This window comes from Tripterygium wilfordii, chromosome 19 (genome assembly GCF_013401445.1).
Source record: "Tripterygium wilfordii isolate XIE 37 chromosome 19, ASM1340144v1, whole genome shotgun sequence".
Classification (NCBI taxonomy): Eukaryota; Viridiplantae; Streptophyta; class Magnoliopsida; order Celastrales; family Celastraceae; genus Tripterygium; species Tripterygium wilfordii.
In genome coordinates, this window is record NC_052250.1 from 1,113,225 (window position 1) to 1,134,119 (window position 20,895).

Consider the following 20,895-nt stretch of genomic DNA (forward strand, 5'->3'; position numbering starts at 1 on the left):
CTAGTTGTAGTGATAAAGATTGTGTGTATCACCCTGATGATCAGGGTTGGAATCATCCTCTCCCGTTTCAAAACATAGGGGCATATAGAGGCCATGGCCCTTTTTGTTTTATAAGTAAGCAGCTGCCATATATATATGTGTGTGTGTATATGCATGTAGTTAACTTATCAAATATACAGGTGCATATGCAAGACGAGCTTTCAAATAAACTATGTTTGTAATTATTTTTGTACTTGGAAACATTAAAAGGATAAAATAACTAATATCATCCTTCTTTTATACAAATATCACACTCTATTAATCCATCTCTCCAACCAAAAATTAGAAATAAAGTGTAAGCTATAGCTAATACCGTACATAATAACATTAATCATTAATAACTTATACATATAATCAAGTTATATTGTTAACGATATTACACTTAAATATAGTAAATTATAGAGGCTTAATTTGCGTTTCGAAGCCACCAAAATGTGGTCGTTTTATTGTATTAATTAATAAATCGCAAGTAATAATGTATCGAATCGTATTTGTGATATTTATGCATATTCACACATTCCGTAAACACAAAACTCCCGTAGTGGGCATCGGTTGTGGCAACCCCCACAATGCCTTTTATCAAGCGATAAGTACACGCACTCCCCACGGCAACAAGCCTGGGTGAACTTGCACTTCTTCTTACATGCGCCGCAATTTTGGTCATCATATCCCAAGTCAACGCACTTGTTGTTGCAACACGTGGCGTTTCGATAGTTGTTGTAATCGAGCTCGTCTTGAACTTGACACACCTGGTTGTCTTTGTGGCAATGATCGGCCGCTCTAGGGTTCTTGCCCTTATTTTCAGCCAAGAATCGACTGACCCTTTTCGACGACGAGGATGGTAATGGTGTTTGTGTTTGGTGCTTGAGAGTAGGCAAAGTGTTCGAAGTATCATCGTATGGAGGTTTCTCTTCGATGCTTCGCATGGTGAGTGTGAGTGACAGAGCCATTGTTATGGCTATGAAGAGTAGTATCTTCATGAGTCCCATCGATAGAGAGAGAGAGAGAGAGAGATGGGGGGGGGGGGAGGGGGAGAGAGAAGGGTGTGCGGTCGTTTATCGTGTGAGGGAAAAATGGAGGAGGTAGACTTAATTAGGGTTATTTATAGTGAAGTGAAGGGGGAGTTGACGCGGGAAAAGTGGCATAAGCTAGCTTCTAGGGATAGTGATGCAAAGATTGTGGTCATTTTTTTTTTCTTCTATAGTATTTTAATTACTTGTTAAAGAAACTTCATTTGATTTACATAGTCCAAAATGTATGTCCTTCTTTGTGGACCGACCAAATTGCAAAAAAAAAAAGTGAGCAGTGGGGTATTAGCTAGGAAAGTTGAATTTGAGAATTCCGACTAAAAGAATTAATTCATTCCCCGCTAACTCGATCATACACATTGTTAGTACATAATTAGTACTTGAACAACTTTTTTATTTTGCCTAAATTATTTTATGATTGATTTTAATAAGGAGGTGTTAACCTAGTGGAAGTGTAATCCTTAAAATTGTTAAAAGAAAAAATCTCACATTGTTAAAATAAATATTTGATGGACAATTTATAAGCTCATGAGTAAGACATGTTTTAAAAATCGAGAACTTAAAAGATTCTAGAAGCTCTATGAAGTGTTGGGTTTGGATTTAAACTTGAGAAAACGAACATTATCTTACAATGATAGTCAAGTTTAGGCAAGAGAATTCATTCGTATTTACTAACAAAAACTTGAACTTGGGCAAAATCCCATGTCAGTGTTAGTGCATAGTATAGTTTAGTTAGAATTAATATTTGATTAATTTATATAAATTGTGTAATGATGGAAGGAAATGTCTTTTTGTTCAAAATCAAAGGGTAAATTTGGCATTTCCTTATGTTTGACATCTTCCATAAGTTTTTGACACTCACCTTGAGCAGCACCCAAAAAGGGCCAACCGTGGGCGTACGCGTGGTAGATGAGTCCTTGCTGTCAGGGGAAGCAAAGGGGCATAATCTGGCATTTAAACGAAACAGTTAAATTAAAATAACACCTAATTAATTAATTAATTTGTACCACAAAAACCTTGAATCCCAAGCTGTTCTCTAGAGTCGGCACACAGTCTTGCGCTTACAGTTTATAATTTTTTTAATTATTAATCAACACAATTAATAACCATTAATTAGTAATCAAGATTGTAGGGTTGATGCAAGGTTTGGTCATGAATGAACGATTTTTCAAGCTTCAAATCAGTTATCAAATGTTCAAACGTTTCAACTTATAAATCGAAAATTCAAATTTGTTTCTATCTAGCCACTTGAACATATTTCTCATCTTCCGGATAGTCACAACGTAAAAAAACTCAATATATTGATTATTTTAACTGGTGTGACCTTACAAATTTGTGACTGGATATTTCTTTATTTATCAAAAATAAAATAAAATAATGACACCTCATTTTATCTTCTTCCCCAAAAACGTAAAAAAAAATCAAAACACCGAAATATACAAAAAAAACTGATAAGAAAACATTAGGTGATCGATTTGGAACCTGAAATTTAAACAAAACAGTTAATTAAAATAACACCTAATTAATTAATTTGTAGCACAAAAAACTTGAATCCCAAGCTGTTTTCTATAGTCGGCACACAATCTTACAGTTTATAATTTTTTTTAATATATAAATCAACACAATTAATGTAATGATTAAGTTAATTAGTTCCCAAGATTGTAGCATCACATGCAAATGTTTGCTCTCTAAACAAGAGTAACACAGAAATATCGTGGAATTAGCATTTGCTCAATGAAAGAGAGCATGCACCATATGCCAAGGCAACAATAACATGGACGTGGTTTTGACTTTGGTTATTTTTTTTTTAAAATTTCTTGTGTTATAAAAAATGTATGTTGTGTTTGACATTTGGGATTTTGAGTTATTTTTTTGTTTCCCAAAGAATATAGAGTTTAATAATTGAATGTTTTTGGTTTTTGTGATTCAACAAATTAAATTATGGTTAACACTTACATCTCACATTGATTAAGTGTAAATCACTGATGTGGTTTATAGGTAAAGATTCAATCCTTCTCAACTAATACTAATAGGACCTTTTTAAAGACAAAATCATGCGTGGATAAGACTTAAAACATAAAATATCTTTTCAAGTAGTTTGAATTGGATTTATGCAGTGCTCTCACGAGCATATATCCAAATTTGTAACATTGTATCAAAGTAAATGCTACATGTCCACTAGTTGAGTCTCGCATAACTAAGTCCACAAGTATAATGGAGTGTTAAAGACTTATATCCCATATCGGTTAGGTGTAAGGAATCGATATAGCTAGTTTATAAGTAAAGATCAAATCCTTCTCAACTAAGATGATCATTTGAAGGACAAAATCATGTAAGCCTAGGGCCTAAAGCGGACAATACCTCTCAGAGGCGAAGCTTCTCGTTGTTGAGGCTTGAGGGGACAAGGTGACCTCTCAAATTTTTAAAAAACAATCCTTAGTATATAGTAAATCATAGAAAAGACCCCCCAAGTATATAATAAATTACAAAAAAGACCCCGTGAATTTGTGCCAAACCCACTTCATAGTTTTTGGATCCTCCAAGATTATTACTGACTATTGGATTTGTCTACCAAAAATAAGATTTATTGACCAAAAATATTCATATTCTACAACAATCTTCATTCGTTCCCCTCTTCTACCTCATCTAGGGCGGCTCTAAATCTCTGTTTGTGATTCGTGAAGCAATAGAGGTAGAGCCCTAAACCATGGTAAATCACACACACACACATATATATATTATTACTTTTTGATTTTTAGTGTTATTTTTCATATTTTCTAAGCTGCCTCCGGACCCCTGCTTTGCTTTGTCCACCTTAACATGATATCCTACATTCGTCCGTGGCGACCCCTTCATATTATGTACTATTGACTTCATCCGTAATACCTGTTCGAATTGTTTAGGTTGGATTTATACAGTAATTTCATGACTATCTGAATTTATAACAATCTTTAAAAGTTGCTCAATATCTAAGTGTTTGTTTGATGTGTTTGTGCGAATGTTTGTTATGCTAGCTCTTCTTGAACTTCTGCAAACGAACACATGATTACATTCATCTAAATCTTATCAAACAAAACTCGCGCGTGACGAAGTTACTCACGATCAAAACTTGAGCTTATTTAGTCGAATGGGTTCGAGTTCAGCTCCAACACTCGGGTAGGGATGGTAAAAAATCAGTTACGGGTCGGACAACAGTACTTGCTTACGAAATATTTACATGTTCAGATTGTAATCCGATTAGATTTCGAACTAACTTAATTGACCAAACCCAGAATGTTTTAAATCCGTACAAATAAATCGGACAAGATTTTTATGTTTGGACCCAGATTTCAAACATATAACTTATGTTCAAACTTAATATAATCTGAAACGGACAGAGTTTTGTCACCCCTACACTCGGGGATTTAAATAAGCCGAGCTTGAACAACAATTCTGAAGCTGGTTAAAATCTCATACGGGCTGACGGAAGTTGATCCATAAATTGAGACATGGGCTTAATGTCCACAATCCACAATGGTTGGATATTGTTTCTGGTATTAGTTTAATGGGCCTTGATCCAGAGCCGAACTTGCCCAACACGATGCGTTAAAGAAACAAAACAGACCGACGACGTCGTTTGCTTACTGAGATTGTTGCAGGTCTAAACCTCCTGACATAAGAAATACCCACCTCCCTAGGGTTGATATCTGACTCTCTCTCTCCTCTGTGGATCGATTTCTTAAATATCGAACGGTCGGTAATCGTCTCATGGATCTTGAGGTGGTAAGCCGCCACGCGCTGCTGTTCGACGACGACGCCGCGGCGTCGTTTGTCAACTCCAACGAGGCCCTCGTGGAATGGAACTCTCTCTCCATCGACCGCTACGACGTTCGCCACCTCCTCTCCGCCCCTCCAGCTCCGCGAAACCGCCGCCGGCAACACTCTCCGACGCCACCTTTGGACTCTGATCTTCATTCCGAGCTCGAGCACGAGCGTTATCTCGACTTGCCTTCACCGTCCGATCAACAAGGTAAATTAAAACTGAAGAACTATTTCCTTGTTTTTTTCAAGTAAGATTATTTGAATATATATGTATATTTGTGTATGTCTGTCTTTGTCCTAATCGTCTGCGTGGTATAGCTGTTGTGTAGCCAATTAAATTTTTTTTTGCATCTCTGTATGTATGTATCCGTGCATGCATATGCAGTATCCTCATTATTTTGTTATATTTATGATTTCTTCTTCTTAAATCTGAACCTTGGCTTTGACACAGTCGTTTAAGTTTCAATCTTAGCTTTTACTTTATCCGAGTCTTAGTTTTTTATGCTCGATGTGCTTGTATCTGGGTCTAAGGTGTGAAGATTTGGTTTTATTGACCGAAAAACTGGAAAGAAATCAACAATGCAAGGACTTGGTATGGAGAGAACGCGAGGATGGATTTTCCAATGATATGTATGGATTAGCATGTGTTGTTTTTATTAATGAATCTTGAGTTTGTAGTTTGTATAAAGAGGCGAATTTTGATTGTTAGTGTTCTTTTATCTTGTTTGTGCTTTCTGTTGAAGGACAGAGTAGTGTAACATGGTCCAATGCTAATTTTATCTCTTGGGTCACATTCTATAATTTTGAAAGCGAAAATTATTGGTATGGTTTCCATGGCTTTGGCGGTCCATAATTATTCTAAGTGCATGCCGTCTTCGGTCTTTCTTTCTCCTTAGAAGTTAGACAGATGTGCCAATTTTCGTAAAATTACTTCCTACTGAATTGTTTGTGTATTTTTTTTTTTGGATTGTGAAAGAGGAATGTAGGGTTAGTTGGCATAATGCGGAAGTCAGGATGGTATTGGAAAACTTACTTCTGTAAATGTATGCATGAATCTTGAATTTTACATACCTGTCTTAGAAATGGTTGGTGATCTAGTGAGCATGAGCTTTGGCCACTTCGTGCTTTTAAGTATTGCATTTGCCTTTTGGGTGTAAAGCTAGCTCAAATGGCTTTTTTGCCTCACTTTTGAAAGGATAGAAATGCCAAATGTTGAAGGGTTGCTTTTGTGCTAGTGCAACCTTAGCATCTCTTGAGTTTAAACCACAAAAACATTTTTCAGACCTTATTGTGACAGTTTGGCCTTCTAATTAGAAGCAGCATTTCTTAGATTCATTAGTAGTGTTGCATATCTTGCCTCATTAAAGATATTTATATTTTATGTTTTCCCTAGATCATGAATAATGTTAAGAAGGTGAATGGAGTAATAAGGTATCAATTATTGGCAAGGACCTCATTAATAGAATCTATTGTAGAACCTTTTTAATGCTCAATTGTACTTTTTATCGAAAAATAAAAAGTTAAAAGATAAAAATGCACAATTATGCTTTAACACAATAGTGAGCAGAATAATGGGGGTGCATAGCTTTTAGTTTTCGTGAATTTCTCTTTACTTATATCAAGTTTGCAGGAACAAATATAGTTTTCCAAGTTTCATCTATCAAAGAGACAAGTAAGATTTTCCTTTCCTCACTTTGCTGTTTCTTTATTTTCTTGTCAAAGAGAATCAGAATGGATGATATCTTATTTGTTTGGGAAACCATTTCAATTAGTCTGATGCAAAACTATTTCGTATCTCTTTGTTTGCATGTGTAGATTTGGATAATGGTGAAATTTTGGAGAATTCTGGCGGTTATCATTATGTTCCCTTTTCATATGGAAATCCCATTGAATCTACAGTTGAAAAGAGTGATGATGCTGAGTGTGGTTTTCGCCCATCTTTCTATGTCCCTGAAGATTTACTTCAACACCTAGTAAGTATACATTCCTTCCACTCTTTACCTTGTGTGTTTTGTATAATGAAGATATGATTATGATTGATGCTGATCCAATGTGGCCCAGAGATAGCTGTCTAAGGTGCATGTGTTATTCTAAGGCTTACCATGTCTAAGTTTCAGATGCTCGGGGCATGCATGGAGTTCTTGTGACCTAAGGTTGCCATTGACAGGCACCTGGTTTCCTTTTGATGTCATGACAAAGTGGCTGTGCAGGTGGGATTAGAGTGATAGAAATCCGCTACTTTTTCTGGAACTGAGTCACCCTAGAGAAAATTGGGTTGATATATATCTGCATGGAGTTCTATTTCTTGATCTTTATGTTTATCCATATATATGTGAGATTTTGTGATTTTTAGTAAGATTTCTGTACCTTTTGTCTTCTGCAAGTACCAAATTTCACAATGATAAGACTCTTTTTTTTGTTTTTTGTTTTTTTTTTCAGCCTCCAACAGAGAAGTTACATCAGATTATTGCAAGGACCGCAATGTTTGTGAGCAAACATGGTGGGCAGTCGGAAATTGTTTTGAGGGTGAAACAGGGAGACAACCCAACATTTGGTTTCTTGATGCCTGATCATCAGCTTCATCCATACTTCAGGTTTCTTGTTGATCACCAAGAGCTTCTGAAGTCTGATGGTGATGGCGCATCTCTAGAGGAAGAGAACAAAGCGGGTGGTGGAGCATTGTCTTTGCTTGGATCTGTGTATGGATCTGGTGAAGATGAGGACGGTCAAACTGAAGATGCCAGTGAACTTAAAAGAGATGCAAGTGGGGGGGCTGTTGATACTGTTTCTGTTACTGCTGCTCATGAACCAGAACAGAGAGAATCTTCTTCTTCTGTGGATGTTACTGGAAAGGACGATGCGGTTTTGAAGAATCATCCTCCTTTGAAAGATAAGGCTCATTTCATCAAAAGAAACCGATCAATTAGTGCAGTTAAATCTGGGAGCACTAGTGGGATGAAGAAAGAAGGTGATGCAGTTGGTTTACATTTGTCTGCGGCAGATAATATACAAGGTTCTGGCTCACCTTTGAAGGTTGACGTACATATTTTGGAGCCGCCATCTGAAATGAAGAGAGTGGTTGATAAAATTGTTGAGTTCATTATGAAAAATGGGAGAGAATTTGAGGCAATTCTTGTTCAGCAGGATATTGAACATGGGAGATTCCCGTTTCTTCTGCCATCCAACCAATATCACCCTTACTATCTAAAAGTTTTGCAAAAGTCTCAAGAGGTGCGTCTTTTAAAATTTGTTGTGGCTGCCGTTTGTGCCATCTCTTTGTAGGAAATTTTAAATATCTTAGTACGCAATATCGTTTAAAGAAGAAGGTGGTTACGGATATGATATGATATCAGTGCTTCTATGTGGTTATGATGCTGTTTCTTGGTCCAGACATGCCATCTTATCATACTTTTTGATAGATTATGTGCTTGAAGTAGATGATAAGTTTTTAGTCTCTTTTTACTGATGATACCATGTATTTAGTTAATATGCCAGGATTAAAAACTGATTGATGTAGTAGTTTGTAACTTCTTTAACGCTGTCCCCTAATCTGAGCTAGAAATTAATTTATACTCTTGTATCATGAAGTTAAAGGGTTTTGATGTAATTTTATTCTTAATAAATATATTTGTTTGTTTAGTTTTCGCAAAGTGTTAAGACTTAAGATGTATTGGAGACATTTATTCTGTCAATTTCTTTTTTGAACTCTAATTTATGTTGATACTTTTTCATCTCCTCTTTCGGGATTGTGTTTGTTAATTGTTTTTCGCTGTTGAGTTTATAACATTCATATTTTCCCCATCGGCTTTCATTATAACTATGCCTTCACTCGCTGATGTTCTATTGGCTCTTTTGTTTCAGTCAAGGTTACCCGGCAAGGGGATTGTTTCTGGGAAGCGTGAGTCCATGCGTCATGGGGGAGAGAAGAAAACTGCTATGATGAAAGAAAGTGATCCTCTGTCCATAGGATCTGATATACCATATGATTCTGACAGGAAAGAGAAGTTTAAGATGGTAATTGGCAAGTCCAAGAAGGATGGACAGGATGCACCTTCTAAAGCCACCGAGCCGGCACAAGGAGTTAGTGTGGATGCAGCTGCAGCAGCTGCTATTCTTCGGGCTGCCACAAAAGGTATTAAGTATCCAGATTTAGGTATCTTATCAAAAAATGCACTTAATGGTATTAGTCAAGGCCCCAGCAGTGAGGGTGGGGAGGTGTCTATCCAAGAGCTGGGCCAGGATGGGGAATCTAGTGTTTCTGTCCCTGTAGCTAAGGCCATTGCCAAGACAGTAGCTGTTGCTGCTGCTAGTGAGGCGGACTCTTCTGAAGCAAATTTAACTAAAGAGCAGAAATTGAAGGCTGAGAGATTGAAACGTGCTAAGATGTTTTCAGCTATGATAAAAAGTGGAGCTGCAACATCAAAACCTGAACAATTGCGCGGCTTGTCTGTGGAACCATTAGAATCAGGCGCATCTGGCTCACTTGCCGAGGTTGTAAATTTTGCTGGCAAAGAGAGAGAAGCTAGTACAGTTCCGTTATATGTTGAGACTAACAACAAAGTGGACTTGTTTGAAAAGGACTCTACTGATTGTAATGAACGACGCTCAAAGAGGAGCTACCGTTCAAGATCTAAAATACATGACGATGAGGAAGAAGGGGAGACAAAAGAAGAGGAAAGAGAAGAGGAAGAAGAGACCGGAGGACGGGATCGCAAGCGCTCTGGGAAGAAACGACGATCCCATCGTTCCTCGCATCGCAGTAGGGACAGGCATAAGCATAGGAAGAGACATTCCTCCAAGGATAGGCATTCTCGTCATCGGCACAAGCATGACAGCAGCTCTGAGGACGAGCTTCGGCATTCTCGACGTCACAAGCGCTGTGATAATAGTTCATCAGAAGATGAGCATTGGCGTTCGAAGCATCACCACAAGTGCACCATCTCATCTGGTGACGAGGATCGAAAGCAAAGCGGATCTATTAATAAGAATGGGAAGAAATCTAAACTTGAAGGAGAAGTGGAACTGGAGGAAGGAGAGATCTATACAAAATCTGATCAATCAAAAGCCAGTGAGGGTGGTAATGCAAGTAGGGAAGCTTCAGTCGATATATCGAAAATGTATCAAGATGTACGGAGGACACCATCTCAGCCCTCCAGAACTCCTGAACCCTCCGATGAACTTAGGGCAAAAATCCGGGCCATGCTTATGGCAACCTTGTAAACAGTATCAGAAAACTTGGTTCTTTTTTCTTTTTGGTAATGTTAAGTCATGACAATAATAATATTGTCCAAATGATCCCGTATGTCCAGCTTATGCATTCAAATTTAATATGGTAATGATTGTTTTTCCAGAAACATGGACTCCTTTATGCACATCTATACATATAATACAATGTATATTGATGTGTTAGGGGCGGGGGAACATAGCTTGGGTCATTTCCATGGCTCAACTGCCTCGAGTGCACCAGATCCTGTAAACATTTCTCTGTCCCTCTGTTGAGATCCCACATCGGAAAAATAGGAGGACCAAACCTAGCTTATAAGCGCAGGGTCCTCTCAACCTACCAGCCAAGGTTTTCATGGGATTCAGCCCATGGGCCTTGGTTACACCGGCCCGTAAGGGCGTCGGTTGGGCTTTGGTTGGCAAGGGGGTTGGTCTCTGTGGCTGTGGACCGGTGTGGTTCTCATCATTGGTGCTCTCGTTGAGAGTGTCCGTTGGCGGAGAGGGCTGCCGCCCGGGAAAGGGCTACCGTCCGGGAAAGGGCTACCGTCCGGGAGAGGGCTGCCGTCTGAAGGGCGAGCGTAGCCGCCAGGCGAGTGCAGCCGCCAGGCGAGCGTAGCCGCCGTGGACGTCGGCCCCCAAGGGGGAAGGAATGTTGAGATCCCACATCGGAAAAATAGGAGGACCAAACCTAGCTTATAAGCGCAGGGTCCTCTCAACCTACCAGCCAAGGTTTTCATGGGATTCAGCCCATGGGCCTTGGTTACAGCCGGCCCGTAAGGGCGTCGGTTGGGCTTTGGTTGGCAAGGGGGTTGGTCTCTGTGGCTGTGGGCCGGTGTGGTTCTCATCACCCTCCAAGGACATGTCATTTCACAGCAAGATATATGAGGTTGAACATGGTAAATCATCATCCAAGTATTGGAATTTCCAAAAATTTGGAGTCGGGAACATAGACGAAAATTCACTACATGTATTGTTTTCCGTTATTCATTTACGTGCTCATACAATTTAAACAGTTTTTTAGAAACTCCTACATTAAATTTAATATCTCACTTGTTATCCTATCTTTTTTGCTGTGACCACGCATCCAACGAATCATTTTCATTTATGTTAAGTGTATTTTTTTTTGGAACTATATCATCTACAAACAATATGAACCAATGTATTCCACCTTGGATATGTCTTTGTGAATTCATTCATCGCTATAACAAATAGGCACGGGGTAAGTATCGACCCCTGATGCAAACCTATTGTGATGACTGATGAGAAATTATCCCAACACTAGTTACAACTCCTTCATTCATATCGTTTATCATAATAATACATGGTAATTAAACAAGTACGTATATTATTATCACTGTCATTTTACTAGGGCTTTTCCATGGATTAATTAATTATGCTTCAGACATATATCATCATAACTTTAATTTTCAAGAATGGAAAATTTCAATGTATTTTTTTTTTCTTACCGATTCGATTTGGTCTGCGAGTTGTCATGTTGTATTAAGATTTAATGGAGATGCTGTTTCATCTACACACTTTCAGCAATATTGTTCTGATTAATTGCTTATAGATGTTGTGTTTAAAACATTTTTCTTGTTTTTCTCCCCCTTTTCTTTATTTTTTTTAACGAGGTGATGACGTGTCTTTTACTGTCATGTTATTCTTAGGATGCCGTTCCTGTGCCATCCCCAAGCTTAATATATATGTACTTGTAGCTGGTAAGGCATATTTGGATATGCACTAAAGTAAAAGTAGGGATTTGGAGGACGGCACGAGAATAACATCTTAAGAACGGCTCGGAATTAAATACAAATTCATTATATATATATATACACACACGTACGGAAATTAAAATTCATTATATATATACGGAAATTAAAGTAAACTATAATTCTTAAGAATGAAATAGTTTTTGGCTGAATGACTCAATTATCAAAGCCATTTAAAACAATATCATGAAGATGTCAACCTTGAAAAATAAGGGGTCTATGGAAGAGTCTCATTGCTTCGGGAATGTTTAGGATTCGTTTGGTTCGTTTCTTTTTTCTGTTTCTCGTGTTTTTTTATTTTTTTAGAGTTTTTTTCCGTTCATTTTTCTGTTTTCTAACTGTTTTCAAGTGATTTTTTGTTTATCGTATTTTCTAAAATAGATAAATTTTCAGGGTTGTTTTCTGTTTAATTTCCGAAAAATGAAAACAAAAAATGCATAATATATAAAAGCTCGAACTTGATACATTAATTTAATTAATACATAATTCCGATAATTTGATTAATTTGATTTGTGTAGTTGTGTAGTTGTGTTAAGATTTATTAGGGGCTACTTTTATTCAATCTGTCAATCTGTAGCACAAAATGTAGTCTAACTTACACTTTCGGCTCAATATTATGCTAACTAAAATGTTTAATTCAATAGAATAAGCACAAGAGGTGTCCAACTCATGATATGATTCCAACGATTAAATTTGAAATCTACGCTATTTCCAAACAACACAACTGCTATAAGTTTTGATGTATTTCACAGGTGTCTTTTCTTGTTTCCCCCCCCCCTTTTGTTTTAACGAGGTGATGGTGTGTCTTTTACTGGCATATCGTTCTTAACATGCCGTTCCCGTCCCACTCCCTTTTTAATGTATATGTATGTACTTGTAGCTTGTAAGGAATATTTTGACCTGCACTAAAGTAAAAGCAGGGATTTAGAGGACGGCACGGGAACCAGAATTCCAATTGCTTTAGTTCTTCACATGTATCTTGTGTTAAAAGTTGTTAGAGATGAATAACTTTCCATCTATAACATCTAGTACTACTATATATATGTGGGACTTACAACACAAATAAATAACAAGAACATCTCAATATCATCCCTCCTTCTACCCTTCCATTTGCTTCAACAATGGATGGTTTGATCTTTCTCTTCATTTTCGTTTTGTTCAATGCATTACTTTTATTTGCAATCAATGCTCAAAGAAACTCTTCATTCAGCATTGACCTTATTCATCGCGACTCGACATTATCCCCACTTTACAACAATTCCGTCATCAATGGAGTCAATCACTTCGATTCTTCTATGTATATTGATTCGAAATATGTTCAGTCCGAGATGAGCCACCAATCGGGAGAGTATCTCATGAAGATTCAAATAAGTGAGTCATATGAAGTTGTTGCTATAGCAAGTATGATTAGTGACCTAATTTGGATACAATGTGATCCTTGTGATGGTTGCTACCCTCAAAATAAACCCTACTTTAAACCGGGTGGCTCAACGTACAAACGAGTTCCCTTTGAATCACACTTTTGCAAGGCTCTAGGACGTATTAAGCGTGGGGAACGAAAAGGCGAGTGTCTGTATAAAAGATACAAATCTAGCGAGCATAAAATTACATCTGGAGTGTTGAGCACCGAGACCTTCTACTTGCAATCCCCAGATTACAAACCTCAACCTTACCAAAAAATAGTTTTTGGATGCGGAACGGACAATGCGATGATCGTCTCCATGGATGTTCAAGGCGTGGTTGGGCTTGGACGAGGGGATTTGTCCCTGGTTTCTCAACTGGGATCTAAGATTAGTGGAAAATTCTCGTATTGCTTGCGTAAGAATCACATGAATACAATTACTAAGCTTAAATTCGGACCACAACCACCAATCCAGAAGAAAACATCTACACTCAAGCTTTTTACACAGCCTGATTCATCTTCTTCCTTGTATGTCCTTAACCTCAAAGAAATTCGCATTAAGGGTAAGAAACTTGAGGTATCTGAACTGAATCGTGATATGGTACTCGATATTGGGACAACTGTGACAAAATTGCATTGGCGCATATACGATAGTCTAATCGCTAGTTTACGAGAAGTGATTGGTGATGAGATAAAACCAGTAGAAGATCCAACTGGAAAGTACAGCCTTTGCTATAAGAACAAAGATATCTCCGGCGTAGCGATCCCCGATATGATATTCAAGTTTGCTAGTACAAATTTTCTTTCTGGTTCAGATCTTACTTTGACACCTTCTCACACATTTCAAAATCTTGGTGCTAAACTCTGTATGCTGATAATCCGAAGCACTCATGCTCATGGTCGTTCTGTTCTTGGGAGCGCAGCACAGAAAGACTTTCGGGTGGAGTATGAGGCCGGGAAGAACAAAGTCACTTTTATTGAAACTAGTTGCGAAGAAAATTTAGGGTAATGCCATGCTGGGAATTCTTCAGTACTGCTACTATGCGTGAATCCAATAAGAAGATAAAGTGTGTTTTTTATATTGTATTTGCAAAATAAAGACATCCGCAAGTTATATTAACTTATGCACCTCAATCTCATCATTGATTTGAAACATATGAGACTCAAAGTAGTGGGCACCATTTGTCATTTCACTTTTGAAAATACTTAAAAAGTGGGGTGCGCAAGTTATTAAGTTGCGGACATGCGCATAAGAGAATATATATATATATATATATATATGTGGTATAATAATACGAGGTATATCATGTATGCCTTAGTTTGCCCAAACCTCATATATGGGTGTTATGAAAAATAAATGATAGTACACCTTTCAGGATTTTGGTTGTTTTATTCTTCCTCTCAAATACATATCTATATACATGGGGTTTATGGTAATTAGTTCTTAGCGTTGATTAGGAGCGAGACTTCCCTCCTAGAAAGTCTTGTGTTCGATTCCGAGCTATCGAGTTCGTATATGAAATTACCATATGTTTTGCTGGCATGCCGGAATAATTATACACTGTCATCGGAAGAAAATTAATCTTCTGTGCAAGTGGGTCTGATTACCCAAATTTAGACCCATAGAGGATATCCAAATGACAATGTATATGATGTGTTTGGGGCGACGGAACATAGCTTGGGTTATTTCCATGGCTTAACTGCCTCGAGTCATCGAGTGCACCAGATCTTGTAAACATTTCTCTGTCCCTCCAAGGACATGTCATCCAACGAATCAGTCGCATTTATGTTAAATGTATTTTTTTTGATGTGTTGTCTCTTAATATCCCAACGCTCAGGATAAATACATCATTGCGAGTCGTATAACTAACCTATAGAGTTTTAAACCTTAAAAGAATCATTCGATTTTTACATAAAATATCGGATGCACTTATCCATTTTATCCACTTGTTCTTAACCATAGTAGCTACATCTTCACTAATGTCTCCTATATTTTGGAAAAATGAGCAAAAATATTTAAAAACCTTAATCCTCATTACTTTCCTCCATCTAATTCTATCGTTTATCGGACCACTTGTTGGCTCTTAAACTAAACCTACATTTCATATTATGTTTTAGTCCTACTTAATTAAAATCCTTTAAACTCTAAGATTTGCCTCCATATCTTGAATTTGAGTTTATAACTTTTATATTAACTTAGCCATTAAAACTATATCATCCGCAAACAATATGAACCAATGCATTCCACCTTGGATATGTCTTGTGAATTCATTCATCACTATAACAAATAGGCACGGGGTTAGTATCGACCCCTGGTGCAAACCTATTGTGATGACTAATGAGAAACTTGTCCCAGCACAAGTTACAGCTCCTCCATACATATAGTTTATCATAGTAATACATGGTAAACAAGTACGTATATTATTATCACTGTCATTTTACTAGGGCTTTTCCATGGATTAATTAATTATGCTTCAGACATATATCATCATAAATTTAATTTTCAAGAATGGAAAATTTCCATGTAATTTTTTTTTTCCTTACTGATTCGATTTGGTCTGCGAGTTGTCATGTTGTATTAAGATTTAATGGAGATGCTGTTTCATCTATACACTTTCGGCAATATTGTTCTGATTAATTGCTTCTAGATGTTGTGTTTAAAACAATTTTCTTGTTTTTCTCCCATTTTTTTTTATTTTTGTTGCGAGGTGATGACGTGTCTTTTACTGGCATGTCGTTCTTAGGATGCCGTTCCTGTGCCATCCCCTAGCTTAATATATATGTACTTGTAGCTGGTAAGGCAGATTTGCACCTGCGCTAAAGTAAAAGCAGGGATTTGGAGGAGGGCACGAGAACAACATCTTAAGAACGGCTCGGAAGTAAATACAAATTCATGATATTTATACGTACGGAAATTAAAATTCATTATACATATACGGATATTAAAGTAAACTATAATTCTTAAGAATGAAGTATTTTTTGGCTGAATGACTCAATTATCAAAGCCATTTAAAACAATATGAAGATATCAACCTTGATGAATAAGGGGTCTATGAAAAATAAGGGGTCTTGAAAAATATGATGTTTAGGATTCGTTTGGTTCATTTATTTTTTCTGTTTCTCATGTTTTCTATTTTTTTTAGAGTTTTTTCCCCTTTCATTTTTCTGTTTTCTAGCTGTTTTCAAGTGATTTTTTGTTTCTCGTATTTTCTAAAATAGATAAAATTTTCAGGGTTGCTTTCTGTTTAATTTCCGAAAAATAAAAACGGAAAATGCATAGTATATAAAATCTTGAACTTGATACATTAATTTAATTAATACATAATTCCGATAATTTAATTAATTTGATTTGTGAAGTTGTCTAGTTGTGTTAAGATTTATTAGGGGCTACTTTTATTCAATCTGTAGCACAAAATCTAGTCTAACTTACACTTTCGGCTCAAAATGTTTAATTCAATAGAATAAGAACAAAACGTGTCCAAGTGTCCTAGGTCTTGATGTTTTTCATAGGTGTCTTTTCTTCTTGTGTAAGAATTTTTTGGAGACAAATGACTTCTCCACCTATATATATATATATATATACATGAAAACAACACTAAGTAAACACAACATCACATTAATCTTTCCTCCTTCTGCCTTCCATTTGCTTCAGCAATGCATCACTTGATTCTCATCTCGATTCTTGTTTTGTTCAACACTTTTATTTTGCATCCAATTGAAGGAGAAATGCATTCGTTGAGCCTTGATCTAATTCATCATGATTCAAAGCTATCTCCGTTTTATAACCAATCCATGTCCGAGTCAGAAGTTTCATCAAAAGCCGCTATGCGTTCCCTCAATCACTTCAATTCATCTATGTCTATTGATGCAAAATTTGTTATATCCGATTTATCTGTCGGTGACTATTTCATGAGCTTCGCTATAAGTGACACCACGGAACGACTTGTTATACCAGATATGACAAGTGACTTTATTTGGGTACGATGTGGCCCTTGTACCAACTGCAGGAATGAAAATCCAGCACTTTATAATCCAAAATCTTCGAATACCTATGATGTAATCTCCTAGGGCACAAAGAATTGCAGCGCTCTACAACAAACTAAGAGCGGAGAATCAAATAGTCAAATGTGTGTCTATACCAAGATCAACCCAGCAGCAATGGATTCTCATCCTCTGGAGTGTTGGCTACTGAGAAATTCTACTTTAAACTCCTTGACAACAAAGATAGACAGTTTCCCGGTATAGCGTTTGGATGCGATGACGCACATAAAGGTAAATTTAAAGAAGGTGTTCAAGGTGTCGTTGGTCTTGGACAAGGGGAATTATCAATGGTTTCTCAACTGGGGAAAAAAGTTGGTAAGAAATTCTCCTACTGCTTGCTTAAGAAGTCCGAATATTGTACTCCTAGTAAGATTAAATTCGGAGAGGAATTAAAATTGTACAACACCGACGTAGAATATAAAGCTAAACTCACTTACAGTCATCCCCATCCCCACTACTACCCCAACCTTAAAACCATTAGCGTTAATAATGAGAAGATAGAGATACAGAGATCAATGGATCATCAAATGGTAGTCGATATTCAAACGTCCCTAACATCGTTGCATCCAATTGTACATGGTAAAGTGATAGCCAAGTTTGTAGAACAAGCCGGTGGCATATCGGCAACCGAATATAAGAATGGCGGCGTTGCTTGCTTCCTCAAAAGTGAGATCCCAAAGAATATGGATCGTCTCCCAAAGATTGTATTTCATTTCGCAACGGCACACAAAGCTTCATTTGCAGATTTTCATGTCAATCCTACAACATTGCTTGAGCCTTGTGGTGACTACTGACGGATCGAGTTTAACACAAGAGGGGGGGTGAATTGTGTCCCCAAATTCCAATTGGAATCCCTTTTTCAATTTAAACAAATTAATGACAATTAACAAAGAAACCTCCACTAATGCAATTATCAACCTCAAGCAAATTATCAACACACAAGGGCAGAAAATCAGTTTTAATGCATGGTCTTGCAATGACCAAAATAGTTTAGGAAACAATTAAACACTTAGTCAATCAACATGCAAACAATGCAATGAACAAAAATTGACACAACGATTTATAGTAGTTCGGAGACCCTTCTCCTACGTCTACTACCTAGGTTCACCAACCTAGGATTTTCAACCTCCACTAAGGATGTGGTTTTCTCAAGAGCTCCACAAAACTCACAAGGGTTTTTAGGTCACCCTTGAAACTGAAGATTTCAAGACAATCTTCAAACTTTACAACCAAGGGTTTCTAAGAACTCCCTCAAACTTCAATGTTTGTAATATGCCCTAACAAAGGGACTTTCTCAATGGGTTTTTTAGCCAAGGTTCTCACAACTAGCACTAAGCTATTTAAGTGAAGAACTTTCAATAACAACAATCACACACTCACGGGTAGGATTTTCAAGTAGGTAAGGTGAGGTGATTTTGGGAGAAATAACACCTTGAGCTTAAGTGAAAGCACCCTCTCTTTGCAGCAGCAAAATGGTGAGAAGGCCTTGAGTAGTGGCTCAAGAAGAAGCTGAGATTTTAGTAGACAATGGATGCTTGAATGCTTGAAAGCTTTGAACAAAGTTCTCTCTTGATTGTAAATGCTTCTCCAAGTTGTATGAAAGGGAAGATCCTCTTTTAAAGGCAATTCTCTCCTATGCTTGCAGCCATTGGATCAAACTTCAAGAGTTGATCTCTACCATCCATTGCAGCTCCTAATCTTGGTCATTGATGATTTGAGCAAACAAATCTCCACAATAGAGCATATAGACGTTGCACATGCTCCTTTTTTTAAGTCAAAAATTGCAAGCAAGAAAGTTGTCTTATGCACAACCATTTGATCAATGTATGTCTTCAAATCTTGACCATTCAAACTCTCTTTAATTCTCAGCCATGGATGTAGATTGTACTATGCCATCTTGTCCCTTCATTTTGAATCAAAGACTTCAAAAGTGATCTCTTAGTCAAGGATCTTGTTTGATTGCACCAACCTAACTTTCTTGGTAGCACATGTCTTGAGTGAAAATGTCAAGGATCTTGTTTGATTGCACCAACCTAACTTTCTTGGTAGCACATGTCTTGAGTGAAAATGTCAAACAAGAATATATCACTAATGATAGAGAGGACAAGGTTTGTCCCACATGTTTGAAAAGAGTTGTATCTCCATGAAGACCACAACCAATAGCCTCAATGTTTGATTCATTCAACTTGATTAAGTGCCTTAGTGGAAAGTTGGCAAATATAGGATTTTTCATAGTTTCCTAGAGCTCCAAGCTCATTCTTAGAAACTGGACTTCGACCACTCTTGAACATACTGAATTCTGAGCCATATGAGACCACAATGATGATTAACCTACAAGGAAATAGGAGGTAGAACTCCCCAATTGCATGTAAGCTCAAAGAGCTTCATATAGAGCGCATAGGTTAATTATATTAGAAAAACAACCCAGAAAATTCATATTACTGCATGATAAATCATTTTATATGTATTAGAATGTCCATGTAAAATTTCATAACAATCGGAAATCGTTTGGTCACTCAACCAAGCAATTTGATCACTAATAGTGAAACCGATAAATTCTAAGTGTAAATTCAAAGTCATTTTGCTAACTCAGTGTAAATGACCTTTTCTCTTGAACTTTACTAAATCAAATATGTTCATAGTGATGAAACTAAGATGCACACGAAATTTCATTTAAATCGGAGTTCATTTGGTTCACCACGTTCACAAAGAACACATATGCACAAAATTAGGTAAAACCTAGTTTTGGCGGAATTTAAGCATATGACCAAATATATATGTGATGCACTTAATTTCTCATGATTATAGTCCTAGAACATATATTAAGCCTTCATGTGCATGTGGTTCAAGTTTCAAGTCATTTCGACCTAAGTTGGTTAAGATATGATAATTGGAAAATTAATGCTCTAACTTAGTTCATGTATGTTTGTTTTCAAAACTTAATTTCCAGCACTATCTCAAAAATATATAGTCATTTAAATTCAATTCATATAAATCAAATATTGCTTTAATGTTTCATTATCATTTATAAATGATTTAATATCATCAAAATTAGACATATAGGACCATAGGTCCAACAACTACATGTGTATGACAATAGTAGAAAATAATGGACTCTCTGTTCTGGGAAACAAGGCACAAGTAGACAGGCAAATGTTATTTGACAAGACATTCACTCGCTTTTTGAGTATGCTTTTGGTAATATATATATATATATATATATATATATATATATTACCATGTATGTGTGACGTAATAATTTAATGAATGAAATATGTTTTGATTGAGATGTCAATTTTCATGTTCAATCTTGCTATGCCACTACCACTACATTGGTTTTTGGTCAAAACCCATCCTTTAGGCCTTTAAGTGATCTGCAATTTACTATTATTTTTTGTTACAATTTTATTATTTCGTTTCCTTTTAAGTTATTTTAGGGTTAGTATCAATTATCGTACTATTAAGAATATAACCCCACTATTATCACTGCCATTTTACTAGGGCTTTTCCATGGATTATGCTATGCTTGAGGTATTCATCATAAAAAAATTTATTAATTTTCAGGAATGGAAAATTTCTATGTAATTTTTGT

General features: G+C 36.8%; 4 protein-coding genes across 11 annotated transcripts; 3 read left to right on the forward strand and 1 right to left on the reverse strand.

Annotated features, from left to right (window-relative positions):
• Window positions 1-539: 539 nt before the first annotated feature.
• Window positions 540-1,028, reverse strand: LOC119985115 (stigma-specific STIG1-like protein 3). Its single transcript, XM_038829292.1, has one exon. The coding sequence runs from the start codon at window positions 1,026-1,028 to the stop codon at window positions 540-542; it is 489 nt and encodes a 162-aa protein (XP_038685220.1).
• A 3,700-nt stretch (window positions 1,029-4,728) lies between these two features.
• On the forward strand, window positions 4,729-10,218 carry LOC119985246 (splicing factor, suppressor of white-apricot homolog). Of its 8 annotated transcripts, none has more exons than XM_038829476.1 (4): window positions 4,729-5,076; window positions 6,684-6,841; window positions 7,308-8,099; window positions 8,730-10,218. In XM_038829476.1, exons 1-4 carry the CDS (start codon window positions 4,815-4,817, stop codon window positions 10,086-10,088), a joined length of 2,571 nt encoding a protein of 856 aa, XP_038685404.1. In that variant the 5' UTR covers window positions 4,729-4,814; the 3' UTR covers window positions 10,089-10,218. The 8 variants fall into 8 exon arrangements, with proteins under 8 accessions (XP_038685404.1, XP_038685409.1, XP_038685410.1 ...); XM_038829481.1 differs by adding an exon at window positions 6,980-7,078 and having other exon boundaries at window positions 4,934-6,841; XM_038829482.1 differs by adding an exon at window positions 6,986-7,078 and having other exon boundaries at window positions 4,934-6,841.
• Window positions 10,219-12,981: 2,763 nt separating this feature from the next.
• On the forward strand, window positions 12,982-14,271 carry LOC119986142 (probable aspartic protease At2g35615). Its single transcript, XM_038830691.1, has one exon. The coding sequence runs from the start codon at window positions 12,982-12,984 to the stop codon at window positions 14,269-14,271; it is 1,290 nt and encodes a 429-aa protein (XP_038686619.1).
• Window positions 14,272-16,916: 2,645 nt separating this feature from the next.
• On the forward strand, window positions 16,917-18,097 carry LOC119986143 (aspartic proteinase CDR1-like). Its single transcript, XM_038830692.1, has 2 exons — window positions 16,917-17,226; window positions 17,406-18,097. Exons 1-2 carry the CDS (start codon window positions 16,917-16,919, stop codon window positions 18,095-18,097), a joined length of 1,002 nt encoding a protein of 333 aa, XP_038686620.1.
• The last annotated feature ends 2,798 nt before the right edge of the window (window positions 18,098-20,895 follow it).